This window comes from Schistocerca nitens, chromosome 9 (assembly GCF_023898315.1).
Source record: "Schistocerca nitens isolate TAMUIC-IGC-003100 chromosome 9, iqSchNite1.1, whole genome shotgun sequence".
NCBI classification, from domain to species: domain Eukaryota; kingdom Metazoa; phylum Arthropoda; class Insecta; order Orthoptera; family Acrididae; genus Schistocerca; species Schistocerca nitens.
The window spans coordinates 943,119-965,815 of record NC_064622.1 but is presented as its reverse complement, the minus strand read 5'-3'; the positions used below and the strand labels follow the sequence as shown (position 1 = coordinate 965,815).

At 40.2% G+C, this 22,697-nt stretch overlaps 1 protein-coding gene across 2 annotated transcripts in view; it reads right to left on the bottom strand.

The window, feature by feature from the left end:
- LOC126203589 (odorant-binding protein 59a) overlaps nt 1-22,697 on the bottom strand; it is a 259,433-nt gene that overhangs the window by 47,888 nt on the left and 188,848 nt on the right. For both annotated transcript variants that reach the window (XM_049937950.1, XM_049937951.1), the window contains exons 5-6: nt 15,447-15,482; nt 29-155 (exon numbers count right to left, since the gene is read on the bottom strand). In XM_049937950.1, the coding sequence (XP_049793907.1) occupies nt 29-155; nt 15,447-15,482 (163 nt within the window). The remainder of the gene's footprint in view (nt 1-28; nt 156-15,446; nt 15,483-22,697) is intronic.

The window sequence follows — 22,697 nt, the reverse complement described above, 5'->3', positions numbered from 1 at the left end:
TTATACAAGCAAAACATAACAACCTTACCAGACTCTACTTGATCAAAGCAGTCTTCTACAGCTTCCTGAACAAAGTCCTTGACTTCTGTATCTTTGACACCACGAAGCATGACTTTTGCAACAGCAGATCTATCTGGAAGAGCATCATCCCCCAGCTGCAAAAGATAGTGTTTAATTAATTTTGTTAGTAAACAAACTATAACAATTAGATGCTGCTATGGATTACCTTAGACCAGACATTTCAAGTAACTTCCATAATATGAATTTGACCCTCACTACCCCAACAGAAATAATGTCCATCATAAAATCTTTAAAATCAAAAACATCTAGTGGGTATGATGAAATATCAACAAAGTTAATTAAAGAATGTGATTCTGAGCTAAGTAACATATTAAGCTATCTGTGTAACCAGTCGTTTATTAGTGGAATATTTCCTGAATGGCTGAAATATGCTGAAGTTAAGCCAGTGTTTAAGAAGGGAGATAAAGAAATAGCATCAAATTTCCGTCCAATTTCACTGTTGCCAGCATTCTCAAAAATTTTCGAAAAAGTAATGTACAGTCGTCTTTATAACCATCTTATCTCAAATAACATACTGTCAAAGTCACAGTTTGGATTTCTAAAAGGTTCTGATATTGAGAAGGCTATCTACACTTACAGTGAAAATGTGCTTAATTCATTAGACAAAAAATTGCAGGCAACTGGTATATTTTGTGATCTGTCAAAGGCATTTGACTGTGTAAATCACAACATCCTTTTAAGTAAACTAGAATATTATAGTATAACAGGAAACGCTGCAAAATGGTTCAAATCTTATATCTCTGGCAGGAAACAAAGGGTGTTATTAGGAAAGAGACATGTATCAAGCTATCAGGCATCATCCAACTGGGAACTAATTACATGTGGGGTCCCACAAGGTTCCATTTTGGGCCCCTTACTTTTTCTTGTGTATATCAATGACCTTTCATCAGTAACATTACCAGATGCCAAGTTTGTTTTGTTTGCCGATGATACAAACATTGCAATAAATAGCAAATCAAGTGTAGTCTTAGAAAGATCAGCCAATAAAATATTTGTGGACATTAATCACTGGTTCCTAGCCAATTCTTTGTCACTAAACTTTGAAAAAACACACTACATGCAGTTCAGAACTTGTAAGGGGTGCCCCAAGAGTATATGTCTAACATACGATGACAAGAAGATAGAAGAAGTGGACAGTGTTAAATTCTTGGGATTACAGCTTGATAATAAATTCAACTGGGAGGAGCACACCACAGAACTGCTGAAGCGTCTTAACAAATCTCTGTTTGCAATGCGAATTTTGTCAGACATATGGGATATAAAAATGAAAAAGCTGGCATACTATGCTTACTTTCATTCCATAATGTCATATGGGATTATTTTTTGGGGTAATTCATCAAGCCAAGCTAATGTTTTCTGGGCACAAAAACGTGCAGTGAGAGTTATATGTGGTGTGAACTCAAGAACATCCTGCAGAAGCCTGTTTAGGGAACTAGGGATACTAACTACTGCTTCCCAATATATTTATTCCTTAATGAAATTTGTCATTAAAAATATATCACTTTTTCAAACCAACAGCTCAATTCATGGAATCAATACTAGAAATAAGAATAATCTTCACAAGGATTTAAAGTCACTTAGTCTTGTGCAAAAAGGCGTGCATTATTCAGGAACACACATTTTCAATAACTTGCCAGCAGCCATAAAATGCTTAACAACCAATGAAATTCAGTTTAAGAGAAGCCTAAAGGATTTATTGGTGGCCAACTCCTTCTACTCCATTGATGAATTTCTTAGTAAAACCAACTGATTTGTATATAAGTACAACATAACTTCTGCACAATTTCAGTGCAGTAATGTGTTCATTGAAAATTTGTGTGTGTGTGTGTGTGTGTGTGTGTGTGTGTGTGTGTGTGTGTGTTAGTATAATCTAACTTCTGCGCCATTTCAGTGCAGTAATGTGTTCATTGTAAATAAGTATTACAGTAGTTGTATTACCTTATAAATAAATAAAAAACTTTTTTATTTTAAATTCAGTGCATTAGTATTTGTAAAATGACTCTTAGTGTTCATTAAAAAATGACGATCATTCCACTTGGGACCTGTGGAATGGTACATTAGCTTATTTGTTTTAGTTGTAAATATTTGTCATGTATTGTTGTTTTTCTGACATGTTCCACATCCTGGAGGACCTCCTCACTACGGATGAATTGGAATGAAAGTAAATCTAATCTAATCTAATCTAATACAGGGTGAGGCAGCCAATTGGAAAGATTTAAAAGAATTGCACAAAATGTATATTTAAACAAATTTTATTTATTTTTTGACACAAATCTAGTGTTCTTAAGTGGAAATTAATAGTTTATTTTTGAATGTAGTATCACTCAGATGGTGACCTTGATTTTGCACACATCGTTGGAGACTGAGGGTGAATCTGCCCATGATGACATGTAGCTTCTCCATCAGAATGTTTATTTCTTGGTGAAATTTCTCATTCAAATCATCTCTGGTTCTTGAATGATTTTCCAGAAAAACTTTGAACATGAAGTAATCCCAAGAGAAAAATCTGGAGCTGATAACTCTGGTGAATGGATAGGCCACAGAACATTGCCGTTTTGGCTGATGAGATGACAAGTAAATGGCATCTCATCAGCCAAAATGGCAATATTCTGCACTATATGTTAATTGTGACTCTTTACAGTTTTATTTAAGATTAATCTGATGATGTATAAATCAAAATGCATCATTAAAGAAAGTATTCACCACATAACCTGTGGCTTTCATGTATTTTTATAGTGTCCATTGTAACAATGATACAACATTTAAAGAAGTCCACTTTCACATTACTGGTTTAGTCAATAAGCAGGACCTCCAATATTGGTCTGCCAAAAACTCAGATTGTCTCCATGCAATCTCTTTCCACTCAGAAAAATTAACAGTTTGGTGTGCAGTATCATCTTGAGCAAAAATTGGCCCTTATTTCTTTTTTAAGACAAACATTCTAACACAGTGTGGTGAACTCTACACATTAAGCTGATATGTTGGCAATATTTTCTCTGCCTGAACTCAGTCCCTATGATCCAGATAAAGAAACATTCTTCCTGCAGGATGGTGCAACTAGCCATACTGTTGCAGTGTCAATGGATTTGCTTAGACACACATTTACTTGTTAGACACACATTTACTTGTGTGTCTAAGCAAACCCATTGACACTGCAGCAGTATGACTAGTTGCACCATCCTGCAGGAAGAATGTTTCTTTATCTGGATCATAGGGACTGAGTTCAGGCAGAGAAAATATTGCCAACACATCAGCATAATGTGTAGAGTTCACCACATTGTGTTACAGTGTTTGTCTTAAAAAAGAAATAAGGGCCAATTTTTGCTCAAGATGATATTGCACACCAAACTGTTAATTTTTCTGAGTGGAAAGAGATTGCATGGAGACAATCTGAGTTTTTTTCAGATCTACATTCCTGGAAATGGAAAAAAGAACACATTGACACCGGTGTGTCAGACCCACCATACTTGCTCCGGACACTGCGAGAGGGCTGTACAAGCAATGATCACACGCACGGCACAGCGGACACACCAGGAACCGCGGTGTTGGCTGTCGAATGGCGCTAGCTGCGCAGCATTTGTGCACCGCCGCCGTCAGTGTCAGCCAGTTTGCCGTGGCATACGGAGCTCCATCGCAGTCTTTAAGACTGGTAGCATGCCGCGACAGCGTGGACGTGAACCGTATGTGCAGTTGACGGACTTTGAGCGAGGGCGTATAGTGTGCATGCGGGAGGCCGGGTGGACGTACCGCCGAATTGCTCAACACGTGGGACGTGAGGTCTCCACAGTACATCAATGTTGTCGCCAGTGGTCGGCGGAAGGTGCACGTGCCCGTCGACCTGGGACCAGACCGCAGCGACGCACGGATGCACGCCAAGACCGTAGGATCCTACGCAGTGCCGTAGGGGACCGCACTGCCACTTCCCAGCAAATTAGGGACACTGTTGCTCCTGGGGTATCGGTGAGGACCATTCGCAACCGTCTCCATGAAGCTGGGCTACGGTCCCGCACACCGTTAGGCCGTCTTCCGCTCACGCCCCAACATCGTGCAGCCCGCCTCCAGTGGTGTCGCGACAGGCGTGAATGGAGGGACGAATGGAGACGTGTCGTCTTCAGCGATGAGAGTCGCTTCTGCCTTGGTGCCAATGATGGTCGTATGCGTGTTTGGCGCCGTGCAGGTGAGCGCCACAATCAGGACTGCATACGACCGAGGCACACAGGGCCAACACCCGGCATCATGGTGTGGGGAGCGATCTCCTACACTGGCCGTACACCACTGGTGATCGTCGAGGGGACACTGAATAGTGCACGGTACATCCAAACCGTCATCGAACCCATTGTTCTACCATTCCTAGACCGGCAAGGGAACTTGCTGTTCCAACAGGACAATGCACGTCCGCATGTATCCCGTGCCACCCAACGTGCTCTAGAAGGTGTAAGTCAACTACCCTGGCCAGCAAGATCTCCGGATCTGTCCCCCATTGAGCATGTTTGGGACTGGATGAAGCGTCGTCTCACGCGGTCTGCATGTCCAGCACAAACGCTGGTCCAACTGAGGTGCCAGGTGGAAATGGCATGGCAAGCCGTTCCACAGGACTACATCCAGCATCTCTACGATCGTCTCCATGGGAGAATAGCAGCCTGCATTGCTGTGAAAGGTGGATATACACTGTACTAGTGCCGACATTGTGCATGCTCTGTTGCCTGTGTCTATGTGCCTGTGGTTCTGTCAGTGTGATCATGTGATGTATCTGACCCCAGGAATGTGTCAATAAAGTTTCCCCTTCCTGGGACAATGAATTCACGGTGTTCTTATTTCAATTTCCAGGAGTGTCTATTGGAGGTCCTGCTTATTGACTAAACCAGCGAAGTGAAAATGGACTTCTTTAAATGTTGTATCATTGTTACAATGGACACTATGAAAATACATGAAAGCCACAGGTTATGTTGTGACTACTTTCTTTAATGATGCATTTTGATTTATGCATCATCAGATTAACCTGAAAAGAAAAAAATATTGTAAAGAGTCACAATTAACACATAGTGCAGAATAGTGATTAACTAACCAATTAACCACTAAGAAGAAACAGGAAATCAATCAAAGCACAATGTGAAAACATACTAAGGTTAAGGAGATCATACAAAACTCAATAATTGTGGTGGCTGTGCTATTCAGGAAGACAACTAGGCTACCTCCTGGCAATAAAGACAAGCATTAACATTTAAAACTTAATAGTAATTGTTATAATCCCATGAAGAATGACAAAGCCACAATCTGGAGGCCACGTATAATGACAAAACAACAAATATACATCCAGTCAAAAACCAAAATACAGGTTTTCCCACTCAAAGCTCCCTGATTTCTAGGACCCTGGAGGCAAAAACCACAGTAGATATGACAATGAAAAATGCACAACATTGTAGAGCATCCAAAAGAATTTATATTCCTGTGCAAGAAGTGCCAAGAATCACCACCAGAGTGCAGCATGGCCACATGAAGTGAAAATGGTGACCCCACAGCAGTGGGCGCAAGCAGTAGTGTGGTTTGCAGAAACAAAAGCGCTGATTACTGTGCAAAGAAATTATTGTCATGTGTATGAATGTGATCCACCTGATGTGAAAACAATTAAGGAATGGTATAGGAAGTTTCTGGCAACAGGAATTGTTCTGAAACATTCTGGTGGTGCGCGTTATGGAGTTTCAGAAGAGGCAGTGGGGAGACAAACATTTCTCAGAAGCCCATGCAAGTCAATTTGTTGAGCATCTAGACAACTTGATGTACCTTTATCAACATTGCATCATGTAGTTCACCAGCATCTTCATATGTTTGCTTACAAAGTGCAAATTCTGCAACATCTGATGCCGAACAACAAACCATGCCGACAACAATTTGCTGCGGATATGCTGCAGCATATTGATATGCATGCCATCTCCCTGGAAAGATGTTTATTTTCAGATGAGGCAGCCTTTCATCTATCAAGAACGGTTAATAGGTATAATATTCGGATTTGGGGTTCGCAACATCCTCACGTTGCCATTGAAAATGTTCGTGATAGCCCTAAACTAAATTTCTGGTGCAGGCTAATGCATGACAGGATCGTTTGACCATTCTTCTTGGTGGAACAAACAGTGAAAGGGTCAGTGTATCTGGACATGTTGGAGCAGTTTGTGTACCCTCAGATACAAGACTTGAAACCCAACATAATTTTTCAATAAGATGGAGCTCTGCTGCAATGGTCAACCGCTGTTTGCAAGTTCCTGGATAGGAAATTTCCCTATCGTTGGATCAGACATGGAGGACACATTGCCAGGCCACCACGTCCACCCGACATTACGCCACTCGATTTCATGTGGGGATTCGTGAAGGAGCATGTGTATGCGACTAAAGTGGACTATATTCCTAAGCTGTGACATCATATCATTAATGCGATTGCAACAATAACAGAGGAAATGTTACAAAGAACTTGGCAAGAAATTGAATATAGATTCGATAATCTTTGTGCCAGAAATGGTTCACATGTAGAGGTGTATTGATGATAAATAAATAAATTCTATGAGATGCTCTACAATGTGGTGCATTTTCACATTGTCATATCTACAGTGTTTTTTTTTCCTGGGTCTTTGAAATCAGGGAGGTTTGAGTGGGACACCATGTATAACAACTGTCTCAAGCATGGAAACAAAGAAGAAACAATAGAAAATCACCAGGTAATGGTGTGAGTGGCTGGGTCAGCACGATGAATAAGCATTTTATTACAAGACATTTGTGATTGAAGTAGATACATATACAATGACCACTTGTTTATAGCACCAAGCCCAGGAAATGCATTCATAATTTTTTATGTACTTTTATAAATGGTTAAAATGGCTCTGAGCACTATGGGACTTAACTTCTGAGGTCATCAGTCCCCTAGAACTTAGAACTACTTAAACCTAACTAACCTAAGGACATCACACACATCCATGGCTGAGGCAGGATTTGAACCTGCGACCATAGTGGTCGTGCAGTTCCAGACTGTAGCACCTAGAAACGCTCGGCCACCCCAGCCGGCGTACTTTTATACCTTATACTTCTTAGACAACACTGGCCATTAGTGTTAAACAGTATCATTGAATGGTAAGAATCACAGCACACAATAGCAATGACATAAGGTAAATGTATACTCATACATCATTTAAGACAACCAGGTGTGGGAAGCTGAAGCTGTAGAGAGGGCAAAGAGGGGGACTGTGGGATCTGTCAGAAAGGAATTTGACAAATGAAACACAAATAAAACAAACATAATAACATATGCTCATTAATCTAAACTAACAACATTATAGTGCTGCATACAATATCAGTGACATAAAGTGAATATAAAAATGTATCCAGATGAGGGAAACTGAAGCTGAGGACGGCAGAACTGTAGAAATATGACCTTGCTTTCATATACAGAAAGTAGACCTGTGGGATAAAGATCATTTGGTTAAATAATTACATAGAAATAGCTCGATGTGTGTTTCATAGATAAGACTGCTCATTAATCTAAACTAACAACATTATAGTGCTGCATAAAATATCAGTGACATAAAGTGAATATAAAATTGTATCCAGATGAGGGAAACTGAAGCTGAGGAGGGGACAGCATGAGAGGGTGCAGCAGGAGGGGTTAGGGTAGGGAGGGGGGGGGGTAGGCAGTGGGGTCTTTTGGGAAGGAAGTTGGCAAATGACAGATACATGAAAGAAAAATAATTACATATGCAGGCAGGGTTGGAGGATCACATCCATACCTCCATGTACAGAAAGCAACTCCATGAGTTAAAAATCATTGGGCTGAATAATTAAATAGAAATAGTAAAACATAGGTTTCAGAGGCAACTCTGGTCAATGTAAACTAACAATATTAAAATTGGAGGGGTTATAGCATACATCTCAGTCTATGAAACATACACTGAACTATTTCTATATAATTATTTAGTCCAATGGTCTTTATCCCATGGGTTTACTTTCTGTACATAAAAGTGTGGCCATGTTTCTACAATTCTGCCTACATATGTTATTATGCTTATTTTATTTATATCTTTCATTCATCAAATTCCTGTTGTCCCCCTCTCTGCTCACTCTACAGCATTGACTTCCCACGTCTTATTGTCTCATCTGGTTTACAATTGTATGTGTACTTTATGTTATTGCTATTGTAATTGCTGTAATTCTTTGCCATTCAATGATCTCATTTTACACTCTGACCAGTGTTGCCTAGCAGCCGTTGTTGTAAAAGTATATAAAATTATTAATGTATTTCCTGAGCCTGATGCTATGTACAGGTCGTCAGTTTATGTATATCTACTGTTGTAGTCCTATAGTGTAAGTGTGCATAATCAAACAGTGTGCAATACAAGTGCCTCCATGCCCTGCCTAGAGAGGTCACCTTGCATCCTGAGCAAACAATGCAGCAAGCATTGTGCCATGTGCATAACAGCCCAATATAAGCCTGGCCTCGGCCTCACTTACGTTTACTTACTTATTGTATACTCACTATGAGTATGTATATTGTGGTGTTCTGTTGTTATGAGACTTTGTACTGTTCTATACTTCATTCAGCATTATTGTGGATCTCTTCATGTGAAAGCAGAATCAAACTTGGTTGGTATTACTTGTGACATTGTGTTTGTACACTGTTACAACACACTTGGCAATTAATGCAGTATTCTACTCCACATGTTTCGTTTCTTTGGTTCAATATATAGCCAACATGTCAGTGGAAGTACTTCTTCAGTTACTTGCTGAACAACAGTGAGCTCTCACTGACCAGCAGCAGACTCTCTCAATGGCAGCCTCACTGACTCATCAGCCTCCACCACCATTTCCTCCATGTCATGATTCTACACAAGATTGCGATGCATATGAAAAATACCTTCTGCAACATTTTGAAGCTTTTGGAGTCACTGACCACAATTTGTGCAATGCTTTATCTTTATCATGGATTTCTTCTCATGTTTATCACCTTTTGTATCAATTAGCTCCTCTTTGGGAACCTGCCAGTCTCTGTTTTGATGAAATATGTCAGTTGCTCTCTAATTATCAATGCAAACATACCCATGTTATTACTGCTCACACTGGGTTCTACTTTTGTCAGAAGCAGCCACAACTGTCATACAGAGCTTGTGAAGTGGAACTTCATGGGCTTAGTCATCATTGACAGTTTGTTACTGAAGCCCACTGGGACTAATTTGCTGATGTGATGATTTGTGATGCTATAATAACCTGGCCCCTAATAGGAAAGTTCACGAACAAGCTTTACAATGTGAAGATCTCTCTCTCTCACGGATTTTCTTAACAATGCTCAGTCTTGTGAAGCATCTAGGGGAACAGGAAATGAGATAGAAGCATGGTGTGAAATAGCTACTAATGCTTCCTCTCTACTTCAGCCAGTGTTGGTCGAATCGTGCAGGGAAGATAACATCATGGCCATGCAACCGTGGCCTCCACGCCACATGGAGAAGTGCCATGCTAAGTAGCAGCAGCAGTGTCACAACAGTGGCCACATGCTCCTCTTATGGCATGCCAATATTGTTTTGTTCAACATGACTGGGCCGCATGCCCCAAGTGTTGAGCAATGTGCAACCATAGTATTTAAAAAAAAAAAAAAAAAAAAAAAAGGGGGGGGCGTATTGCTATTGTGTGCAGCTCTTTACCTCCTTCACTAGACATGAACATGCATGTGAATAGTGTTTCCCAAGTGACTGTAGCCCCAATCAATCTCTACATTGAAGAATGTGTGGTGGACAATATGTTAAAAATGCAAGTGGACACAGTTACAACAGTGACTTTGTTAAATTCACAAACAATTGTGGATCTTGGATCAATGGCATTGTCCTCTATATATCACTTGCTGATGAGTTGAAACAAGCAACAAGTATCTGTAATGGGACAGTTTTCTGTTTCTATAGTGTACAAAGCAGTTTATTAACCTTTGACCTTTCTAGTAGTGGATGATGCCAACACTTAAAACGTAATTGTATCATACGCCTTTAGAATTTTTGAGATCTCTATTTGTGACAAAGTGCATTTGGTATTGGATCAAGTTCTCTATCAAGAACTGGATGTGCTCTGCTCAGAATATTCCTCCCTGTTTTCAGAAGGTTTAGGGTGTGTTGCCAGTTTCAGGGTTCTAATCACAATGAAACCAATGGGACACCCTCACTATTTTCATGCCCGCCCAGTCCCATTACAGGAGCAAGACAGCTTAGAACAAAACCAACTTAGAACAAAACCAACTTTTATCTTTGGATGTTATCACACACGTCTCCTGTAGTGAATGGTCTACTCTGACGGTAATTGTCAAAAATACCTAATGGAAACCTTCAGTTATGTGGTGGTTTTAATGTATCTGTAAATTCACAGTCTATTATTGATACCTATCCCTTATCCCATCCAGATGAACTCTTAGCAAGGTTTCCCAGGGGCCAATATTTTTCCAAAACAGAAATTTCAGAATCTTACTTATGGCTGCTTCTGGATAATGATTCCAAACATGTCCTCATAATGAATACCCTCTTTGGATTATGCAAATACCAACACCTGCCATTTTCCAATGATTTTTGGAGCAACACATGGCTTCTGTGCCAGGGTGCATTAACTACCTGAATGATATCATGGTCTTAGGTTCCTCAACAGATGAAATTTACAGAACCTTCGTGCCTTGTTCATAGCACTACAGGCCACTTGTGTGAAATATAAATTGTAAAAATCACAATTCTTCAGCAGTCTACCATCTATCTCAGTTCTGAAGACTCATATAGTGATGTCAAGCCCTTATGACACTATGTCAATGCCATTACAGCTTTGCCACATCCTACCAATGCCAAAGAGTTGCAAGCCTTTCTTGGAAAGATTGCATGCTACTACAAATTTCATCCTGGTGCAGCAATGTTGGCACAGCTGGTTCATGCTGCCTTATGTAAAGATGTTTTTTTTTTACCAGTTGATGACCTGTGAGCATGTGTTTACCCTATTAAGGTCAAAATTACACTCAACACCTTGCTTGGTTACCTTACAACCAGGCCAACATCTTGGTTTAGTCACAGACATCTCCCAGTGTGGCCTTGGGGCCATTCTTGTGCAAAAATACATGGACAGTTCTGGTCACCCTGTTGTTTACATTTCCAAACCTCTGAATCAGGGATACAGAGTTACTCACAGATAGAGAAAGAAGCCCTTGCTATCATGTACCCACTACAAAAATGTCATGTTTTCCTATGTAGTTCTAAGTTTCATTTGATTACTGATCATAAACCTCTGACTTCTCTTTTCAATCTTTCAGCATCCTTACTGGACAAAGTAGCCCATTGTCTGCAGTAATGGGCTCTATTTTTGTTGTGCTATAACTATGAGATTTATTTCTGACTGACAGCACAACACACTAATACAGATACTCTTTCTCAGTTGCTGATTGGCCTCGATCCAGAATTTGATCAGGATGAACTGTTGTGTTTCCATTTATACACAGAAGCCCAAAACAAGGTGGATTGTTTCCCCATTACCAGTTCTCAGATTTTGGTGGCTGTCATGGCTGATCCTGTCTTATGTTAGGTTGTTCAATTTATCCACTACAGCTGGCCAGATAAATCACTTGACTGGGTATCAGATCCTTTGTGTAATTATTATGGTCTTCACCACCGCATATCAGTTCTTGATGGTGTGCTACTGTTGGCTTCTGAAGAGTTGGTGCCCAGGATTGTGATCCAGTCCACATTGCATTGGAACATCATGTGTCTGCCTCCATCACACCTTCACCATTGGGGTGTTTCTCATATAAGACTGCTGGCCTGCCGCCACACCTGTTATTGACAATGAGCTAATTGTGTTGTGACAGCCTGCCTACAGTGTACCACCTATCAAGTGGCACCACCGGCCTATCTTTCCCTGGGGCCAGCCTCCCAGCACCCACGGGAGTGAATTCATGCTGGTTTCATGGGTCCATTCCTTAACTCCTTTTGTCTTGTAATAGCTGATGCTTTCTCAAAATCACCTTATGTGGTTCACTACCCATCCATGTCCACAGTGGCTTTGGTTATGGCCCTCTCAAAGTTCTTCCCTTAGAAGGATTGCCATATACACTTGTGATGGACAATGGTCCACAGTTTGTGTCTCAAAATTTTGAAGATTATTGTACAAAGAATGGCATCTTGCATGTTACAGTCAATCCCCCTTATCCGAGTCCAATGGAGAGGCGGAGCAACTGGTCTGTACATTCAAGCTCCAGATGAAAAAATTTGTCACTCAGGCTTCTCCCAATGAAGCCCTCAGGAGGTTCTTGAATTCATATAGGTTCACTCCAGGTGTTGACCGTAGGATGACAAAACAATTTTACAGCCACCAGTCCTGTATATTGCTTCATCTGCTCCAGCCAGTGCCCTGCCAACTGCCTCCCAGTGATTCCAGTGATTCCATCTGGGCTCCAGTGTCTGGGACTGAGGGTTTGGCCAGCACCATAAGTGAATAACAGCCATCGTTCATCACTGCCAAAGCTGCCAGGGCCACTGTATCTGTGTCCTGTGCAGCTGTAATGATTTGGCATCATGACACTATGACCAGATCAATCCATGTGTGACCAACCAGTGAGCCCTCTGCCCCTGTAGCTGCTGTCACCATCTGTGCTGGACCCCATAGTGTAGTTCACATCTCCTCTGGCTCTGATACCTCCATCAGTATGGGTACTGTTGCCACTGGGTGGAGTTTGCACTGCTGAGCTACCTCTCTACAGCCCATGTTGTCACCACTGCTGACTTCCCTGCTGCCTCCATCACTGAGTTCCTGCCTGGACGTGGACGTGTATACAACACCATTATCATCAGTACTCCATTACAGCCCCTCATGGGGGAGTGAGCACCTTGTCTGTCCATGCCTGTATTTTCCTGTGACAGCATTGCAACTGATCCAACAGTTGTCACTTACTGATGAAGACATGGACATCTCTGCAATGAACACTTTTCTCCAAGGGTGAAGGAAATGTAAGCCTATTGGACAGATGCTGCAGCAAGTGCTGTGTTGTGCGCAAAGCAGCCCAATATAAGCCCAGCACGCCGGGCCCTTGACCTCGATTATGTTTTCTTGCTTCTCATATGCTCTCCTACAAGACTGTATTATGCTTGGGTAGCTAAGTTGGTAGAGCACTTGCCCACGAAAGGCAAAGGTCCCAAGTTCGAGTCTCAGTCCGGCACACAGTTTTAATCTGCCAGGAAGTTTCATATCAGCGCACACTCCACTGCAGAGTGAAAATCTCATTCTGAAGACTGTATAGTGATGTGTTCTTGTAGACAAAACTTGGCTTGTGTTACTTCTTATATTGTGTCTGTACAACATTACTACATCTACTTTAATCTTAAGTGTCTTATAAGAAAAAGTTTGTTCATCATGCTGACCCACATATTTATCCCCCCCCCCCCCCCCCCCCCCGCCTTACATCATTTACCTGATGATTTCCTATTGGCTCCTTTTATGTTGTCTCATTGTCATTGTAGGCTTGTACCATGGGAAGCAAGGAGAGGATGTTGGTTGGCGGCCAATATCCTCTTTCTATAAAACAAACTGCACGCATATATTAACTGGGTTTTATATTCATAAGAACAGAAAATTATTTAACTCAAGATAGTTCAGATGTTGTGGTACAAGCTCTCTGTAATAGACCACGTTAGCCCCACTGCTGATGAGGTGCAAGTCCTCTATGTACATTACTCTGGTCGCTATGTTCTGTCTGACTCTGAGCTAGAGGCTGAACTAACTGCTACTGCGACTCCCGCTGGGCTGCGACTGACAATTCAACTCATTGACAGACTGGAACTGACTGGCCCTCCAGTTCATGGCAGTGATCTAAATACTGATGGCCAAGAGAGTGTTGGCAGCACATTTCTTGTGAATCTGTCTTTGGCCTCTATCACTCTTCTCGCAACATCTTTGCTGCCTGAAGTGCTGGCACCAGCTTATACCAGCACAGCTCCCTTCACCTACAATATGAGATTTGTTTTTGTATTTAACACATCTGTTATTTTATGGTTTTTGATTTAATGTACATTTGTTTTGCAACTATACACAGCCTCCAGGTCATCTCTTTATCATTCTTCATGGGACTATAATAATACTGCACACCAGTATTGACACCTGGTAGCTTAGTTGTCTTCCTGACTGGCACAGTCACCATAATGATTCAGCTTCACACAGTCTGATGGATAAGATATTTAATTCAGTACCTATATATGATGTGTTTTCTTTAACCTTGGTATGTTTTCACATTTTACTTTGGTTATTTCCTGTTTGTTCTTGGTGGTCAGTTAACTACTGTTATGCACTATGTGTTAATTTTGGCTCTTTGCAGATTCTTTTGATTAATCTGATGATGTATAAATTAAAATGTGTCATTAAGGAAAGTAGTCACTCTCAACCTGTGACTTCCATATATTTTTGTATCGTAGCGTTCATTATAGCTCTGATTAAATATTTGGATTACATAAAAATGGGAGCATACCTCTTCAGTGGCTTCTTGTCACACCTTTTCTTAAAAGAGGGCTTTGTCACTCATCCATAAATTGTGGATTGTCTTCATTTCATCCAATAACATTTAATACCACTTGGCAAAAGTGTATGTGGTTATTGTGATCTTGAAGTTGGAGGACTTACATAATCTGCACCTTGTATGGATGGCAACAGAGATCATTATTCAAAGTCCTTGCTGACCACGGTGGCCAAGCAGTTCTAGGCACTTCAGTCTGGAATCGTGTGACTGCTACGGTCACAGGTTCAAATCCTGCCTTGGGCACAGATGTGTGTGATGTCCTTAGGTTAATTAGGTTTAAGTAGTTCTAAGTTCTAGGGGACTGATGGCCTCAGATGCTAAGTCCCATAGTGCTCAGAGCTTTTGAACCATTTTTCATAATCCTTCTCACTGATTGATTGGCTGAGACTAAGTTCTGCGCTGTGCTTTCTAGTTGATTCTCATGGATTTCTTCATAAAGCTTCATGCGAACCCTCAGTACTCTTTGGGTTTGGCTTGTTTTTACACTATAACTTCTTCTTTTGGTAGTGCTACCAGGGTCTTGAAATTTTCTCACCCAAGGTTTGAGAGTATTGGAAGATGACACGGGAACCCATGGGGATAAATAAAAATCTTTACAGAAAGTGTGCTGAGCTACAAACCTATCTGAGTGTTTGTAATATGTCTTTATATCAAATTCATGTTGTGTACTTGACCAACACTCCATGGCTGCTAAAACTTCCACCTATCTATGTGCACAAGATGAAGTCCCATAAACCACATAACATAGAAGCCAGCGAGTCCTCAGTCCATTTGATTGCCTCACCCTGTACCTTTTTAATTGTTCTGTACTCACCATTCCCATCTGCCTGAAGATACAGTGAACTGCACACTGAAACACAAATTAATCATAACATTAACTTCCAGTCTGAAATATATCTCTTACAAATTGTCACATTATGAACTTTATATGAGTCAGACCTCCAAGGAAAATATATAAATTGTGATAATTAAATTAATGTTATTTAATTTGAATGTGTACACTAAGATCTATAGGCCAAATACAATATATTGTGAAATAATTTTACAAACTATATGTATGGAGTCTTGACACCAACAGAAGAAAAAATCATCTTTATAAACATATATGCCAATATACTTCATTTGAGAGTTTTTTAATGAAGGAACAATATGTAAAGTTCTCAAAACAAATATTTAAAATATCTTGTGCTTCATTATACACTCACATGTGCTTATCAGATCATTGACTGTCACCCATTTAGAACACTCTGGTATATTCTTGAATGTTTCTGCAACTCCCATCCTAAATGTAGTCTCAGCAAAACAGTCAGTTGGCTGCACAGTATTAGTTTGCTTTGATTAGTGCCCATCCTAATTTATTTCTCTTGGACAACACCTGTTAGATGGATGCAAACTGTAAAATTTTGACTAATATGGAACTCCCCCCCATGAACCATGGACCTTGCCGTTGGTGGGGAGGCTTGCGTGCCTCAGCGATACAGATGGCCGTACCGTAGGTGCAACCACAACGGAGGGGTATCTGTTGAGAGGCCAGACAAACATGTGGTTCCTGAGGAGGGGCAACAGCCTTTTCAGTAGTTGCAGGGGCCACAGTCTGGATGATTGACTGATCTGGCCTTGTAACATTAACCAAAACGGCCTTGCTGTGCTGGTACTGCGAACGGCTGAAAGCAAGGGGAAACTACAGCCGTAATTTTTCCCGAGAACATACAGCTTTCCTGTATGATTAAATGATGATGGCGTCCTCTTGGGTAAAATATTCCGGAGGTAAAATAGTCCCCCATTCGGATCTCCGGGCGGGGACTACTCAAGAGGACGTCGTTATCAGAAGAAAGAAAACTGGCATTCTACGGATCGGAGTGTGGAATGTCAGATCATTTAATCAGGCAGGTAGGTTAGAAAATTTAAAAAGGGAAATGGATAGGTTAAAGTTAGATATAGTGAGAATTAGTGAAGTTCAGTGGCAGGAGGAACAAGACTTTTGGTCAGGTGATTACAGGGTTATAAATACAAAATCAAATAGGGGTAATGCAGGAGTAGGTTTAATAATGAATAAAAAAAATAGGAGTGCGGGTTAGCTACTACAAACAGCATAGTGAACGCATTATTCTGGCCAAGATAGACACAAAGCCCATGCCTACTACAGTAGTAGAAGTTTATATGCCAACTAGCTCTGCAGATGATGAAGAAATTGATGAAATGTATGACGAGATAAAAGAAATTATTCAGGTAGTGAAGGGAGACGAAAATTTAATAGTCATGGGTGACTGGAATTTGTCAGTAGGAAAAGGGAGAGAAGGAAACATAGTAGGTGAATATGGATTGGGGGGAAGAAATGAAAGAGGAAGCCGCCTTGTAGAATTTTGCACAGAGCATAACTTAATCATAGCTAACACTTGGTTCAAGAATCATAAAAGAAGGTTGAATACCTGGAAGAATCCTGGAGATACTAAAAGGTATCAGATAGATTATATAATGGTAAGACAGAGATTTAGGAACCAGGTTTTAAATTGTAAGACATTTCCAGGGGCAGATGTGGATTCTGACCACAATCTATTGGTTATGAACTGCAGATTGAAACTGAAGACACTGCAAAAAGGTGGGAATTTAAGGAGATGGGACCTGGATAAACTGACTAAACCAGAGGTTGTACAGAGTTTCAGAGAGAGCATAAGGGAACAATTGACAGGAATGGGGGAAAGAAATACAGTAGAAGAAGAATGGGTAGCTCTGAGGGATGAAGTAGTGAAGGCAGCAGACGATCAAGTAGGTAAAAAGACGAGGGCTAATAGAAATCCTTGGGTAACAGAAGAAATATTGAATTTAATTGATGAAAGGAGAAAATATAAAAATGCAGTAAATGAAGCAGGCAAAAAGGAATACAAACGTCTCAAAAATGAGATCGACAGGAAGTGCAAAATGGCTAAGCAGGGATGGCTAGAGGACAAATGTAAGGATGTAGAGGCTTGTCTCACTAGGGGTAAGATAGATACTGCCTACAGGAAAATTAAAGTGACCTTTGGAGAGAAGAGAACCACTTGTATGAATATCAAGAGCTCAGATGGCAACCCAGTTCTAAGCAAAGAAGGGAAGGCAGAAAGGTGGAAGGAGTATATAGAGGGTTTATACAAGGGCGATGTACTTGAGGACAATATTATGGAAATGGAAGAGGATGTAGATAAAGGTGAAATGGGAGGTAAGATACTGCGTGAAGAGTTTGACAGTGCACTGAAAGACCTGAGTTGAAACAAGGCCCCGGGAGTAGACAACATTCCATTAGAACTACTGATGGCCTTGGGAGAGCCATTCATGACAAAACTCTACCATCTGGTGAGCAAGATGTATGAGACAGGCGAAATACCCACAGACTTCAAGAAAAATATAATAATTCCAATCCCAAAGAAAGCAGGTGTTGACAGATGTGAAAATTACCGAACTATCAGTTTAATAAGTCACAGCTGCAAAATACTAACGCGAATTATTTACAGACGAATGGAAAAACTGGTAGAAGCGGACCTCGGGGAAGATCAGTTTGGATTCCGTAGAAATGTTGGAACACGTGAGGCAATACTAACCTTACGAATTATCTTAGAAGAAAGATTAAGAAAAGGCAAACCTACGTTTCTAGCATTTGTAGACTTTCAAATTCTGAAGGTGGCAGGGGTAAAATACAGGGAGCGAAAGGCTATTTACAATTTGTACAGAAACCAGATGGCAGTTATAAGAGTCGAGGGGCATGAAAGGGAAGCAGTGGTTGGGAAAGGAGTGAGACAGGGTTGTAGCCTCTCCCCGATGTTATTCAATCTGTATATTGAGCAAGCAGTAAAGGAAACAAAAGAAAAATTCGGAGTAGGTATTAAATTTCATGTAGAAGAAGTAAAAACTTTGAGGTTCGCCGATGACATTGTAATTCTGTCAGAGACAGCAAAGGACTTGGAAGAGCAGTTGAACGGAATGGACAGTGTCTTGAAAGGAGGATATAAGATGAACATCAACAAAAGCAAAACAAGGATAATGGAATGTACTCAAATTAAATCGGGTGATGCTGAGGGGATTAGATTAGGAAATGAGACACTTAAAGTAGTAAAGGAGTTTTGCTATTTAGAGAGGATATAAAATGTAGACTGGCAATGGCAAGGAAATCATTTCTGAAGAAGAGAAATTTGTTAACATCGAGTATAGATTTAAGTGTCAGGAAGTCGTTTCTGAAAGTATTTGTATGGAGTGTAGCCATGTATGGAAGTGAAACATGGACGATAACCAGTTTGGACAAGAAGAGAATAGAAGCTTTTGAAATGTGGTGCTACAGAAGAATGCTGTAGATAAGGTGGGTAGATCACGTAACTAATGAGGAGGTATTGAATAGGATTGGGGAGAAGAGAAGTTTGTGGCACAGCTTGACTAGAAGAAGGGATCGGTTGGTAGGACATGTTTTGAGGCATCAAGGGATCACTAATTTAGCATTGGAGGGCAGTGTTGAGGGTAAAAATTGTAGAGGGAGACCAAGAGATCAATACACTAAGCAGATTCAGAAGGATGTAGGTTGCAGTAGGTACTGGGAGATGAAGAAACTTGCACAGGATAGAGTAGCACGGAGAGCTGCATCAAACCAGTCTCAGGACTGAAGACCACAACAACAACAACAATGTGGAAGTGTCATACACTTCTTAGTAAGCAGAATCAGTGAGAAAAGAGGAGCAGAAGAATGGGTTTTTAGCAGAGTATTAGGCTAAAAAAACTGTAGTTTATTGTTAATGACATCCAGTTCTTGTAAAAGCCTTTTGAAATTTTGTGTTATGCATCATGCAAACCATTTCACTAATGGAAGTGACTGTACCTCATATATAACAATCATATCTTTGTGGCACATTCATATAATGAACACAGCTGTTCTTTTTAGACAAGTATTATGAAAGAGTAAATGTATAGAAATGACAGTGGAAAAATTCATATTCATTTATTCAACCATCACCTATATCTGACTGATGTGTGGCTCATAGAAACATGCAACAAAAAACAATATTTACTCTAGTCTTCAAGCTCTTGCTCTTTCTCTAGATAAACTATACACATTCACATGTAAAACCACACAGCCACTCAAATGCACACACTTGAAGCCTCAGTGAGACTCACTGTTGATTACTAGTTATTGAGAACGATTACCTGGGTAGATGCTGGAGGGGACAGAGTGGAGAAACACGCACAAGGTGAGGAGTGGGTAGTAGGATAGTGTGAGGTCATGCCCATACAGAAGGCTGCGCAGTACTTGTTATTGCAGCATAGCTGACATGTAACATGACTGCTTTCAGACGTGGCTCCGTCTTTTATACGGTAGGGAATACCTGTGACTGAACTGTGGTAGGAGATGGTGGGTGGGTGTGTCAGTCAGTTCTTGCATCTGGGTCAACTGCAAGAGAATGGCTTTTGGGGTCGCAGATTGGGAGCAGGATTGGAGTAGGGGCACAGTTTTACTAGGTGGCCAGAGGAGTGCTGGTTGGTGGCTGGCTCACATTGGAAGGAATACACTGCTCAATCTGACCGGTGAGCATTGTTCAACAGGGGGTTATAATTCATGACTTTTAATGTACTTTGTTGGTTTATAATTTCTGTACAATATAAACATCTATTACGAAAACTGAATGAATTTTAAAACGTTTTTTCTCAAAGGACTGCAGCTGGTCATTTTCGCCTGTGTGACATTTTTCAGGTTTTATGTTTCTAAAGGGAAAATAATGGAGTTTTACTTCAACTTGGCTGATTTTATTTCATTGTTGTGATCTCATTCCCTCTTTCCCATTCCATTTTACTTTGTTTAGTGGAACAGTGGACATACATTAGTTTAGTGCTTGATTTGTGATGGTATGCAATGGTACACCACAACAGTACTAACTATTCAGTATTTGGCTGTTTGTTTTTCTTTTTCTATTTTAGGACCTCCTATGGTATTAGTGTTAACTCCCCCACCCTTGTATCTAGGAAGTTTAGAGGGTTCTGCATTGTAACAATAGTATGAAAAAATATAAACAAAAATGTTTGGGTAAATAGTAATGTCACTGAAGAGAGGGAAAATTAGAACTACTCCACAGTGCAAAGCTGAATAATAGAGAGATTCCTGAGCTAAAGGAATCCTTCAAAATATATCAAGCACACTATAAGGACTTACTCACACAGACCAGGAGCAATTAAGTTGCCAATAAGCTTCAAAACTCACACAACGTAACTGCTGGCATCTGGGCAGTCATAAACAGTTTTAGAGCCTGCAATGACAAATCCTGTATGGACTTTACTGTTAACCACAATGGCATGCTCATGAAAGACCAACTGGAAATTGCAAATATTTTTAATGAATATTTTTCTTCTGTAGGGGAAGCCATAAATAACAAACATAAAAACATGCACTACAGTTTTAAAGGTGATACATGTGACATAGTATATATATAGCCCCCACAAACTGTGCAGAAATAATGGGCATCATTAGATATCTAAAACCCTCTAATTCAGCTGGGAATTATGGCCTAAATATTAATGTTTTAAAAGCCTGTAGCCAAAATGTCTCTGTATCTCTGTCTGTAGCAGTCAACAATATAATAGAATCAGGCACATTTCCAGACTAAAAATAGCACAGGTAACACCCATTTTTAAGAAAGGTGACAAAAAAATAGAAAACTACAGACCAGTCTCAATCCTTCCTGTCTTTTCCAAATTAGTTGAGAAAGTTATATACAACAGGATTACAAACTTCCTTAACAAACACAACCTGATGTTCGAAAATCAAAATGGATTCCTAAAAGGTAAATCAATTAGCACTGGAGCTGCTCAACTAATTGAAGAGGTGTTAGGGGGTACCAAAAGCAAGGAACATGTGGCAGGTGTATACCCAGACCTGGAAAAGCCCCTTGATTGTTTGAACGTTGACATCCTATTAGACAAGCTATGGAACATGGGCATTAGAGGCGCTGCTTATGACCTAATAAAGTGTTATATGAGCAATAGAAAACAGTTTGTTCTACTTAAAACAGAAAGTGGTGTCTACAAATCGGAGACCACTTGCATAAAATATGGCATGCCCCAGGGCTTGGTGTTGGGCTCCCTTCTGTTCTTGATCTATGTAAATGGTATTAAATACTGTACTATAAATTCCAAAATTGTTCTGTATGCTGATGATACATCCATTGTATGTAAAAAGGAATCGTGTAATGAACTAGAGGCCGAGTGTAATAATGTGACAAAATAAACTGTTCAGTTTATTAATTAAAGCCACTTAAATGTAAGCACCAGTAAAACATGTTTGATGGAGTTTAACAAAAGTAGTTCGAATAATGAAATTAAATTATACATGTGCAACGAATTGGTAAAGAAAGAGTCTAGTGTAAAATTTCTTGGTGTAACAATCCAAAGCAACCTGAAATGGAACACACATATTGACTCCCTAGCAACTAAGTTGTCAAAAAATATATTTGCAATCAGTACTATTAGCAACTTCTGCAGAGACACAGTAGTCCTAAAGACTGCATACCATGCTCTTTTCTCCTCTCACTTGAACTACGGTATTGAAATTTGGGGCGCAACAACCAAAGCTAACCTAGATAAGCTACTCATTCTTCAAAAAAGGAGTGTGAGAATCTGTGGAGCAAAATATAGGGAATCTTGTCACAACTTGTTTCCAAAAACAGAGGTGTTAACTGTTATAAACACATACATTCTAAAAGCCATATTGCTTGTGAAAAGACTGCACCCAAACACTTACTCAGATTTCCACCAGTACAATACTAGAAATAAAGAAATGTTTTACATTAGCAGCCACAGAACAGCACTTCACGAAAAGGGGCCTCAGTACACAGGTATAAAATTAGCTAATGCACTGCCTAGAGCAGTCATGGCTCTTCCTACAGTTAAACTGAAATATCAGCTTAAGAAATTTTTAATAAAACACTCTTTCTACACATTAAAAGAATACCATACTTATATGAAGAACAACAAATGCTTTGTGAAATTATCTGAATAGAAATCAATAAACATCTTATTGTAATTTTGTTGTAAATTAATGACGTATGCAGAAGAATGT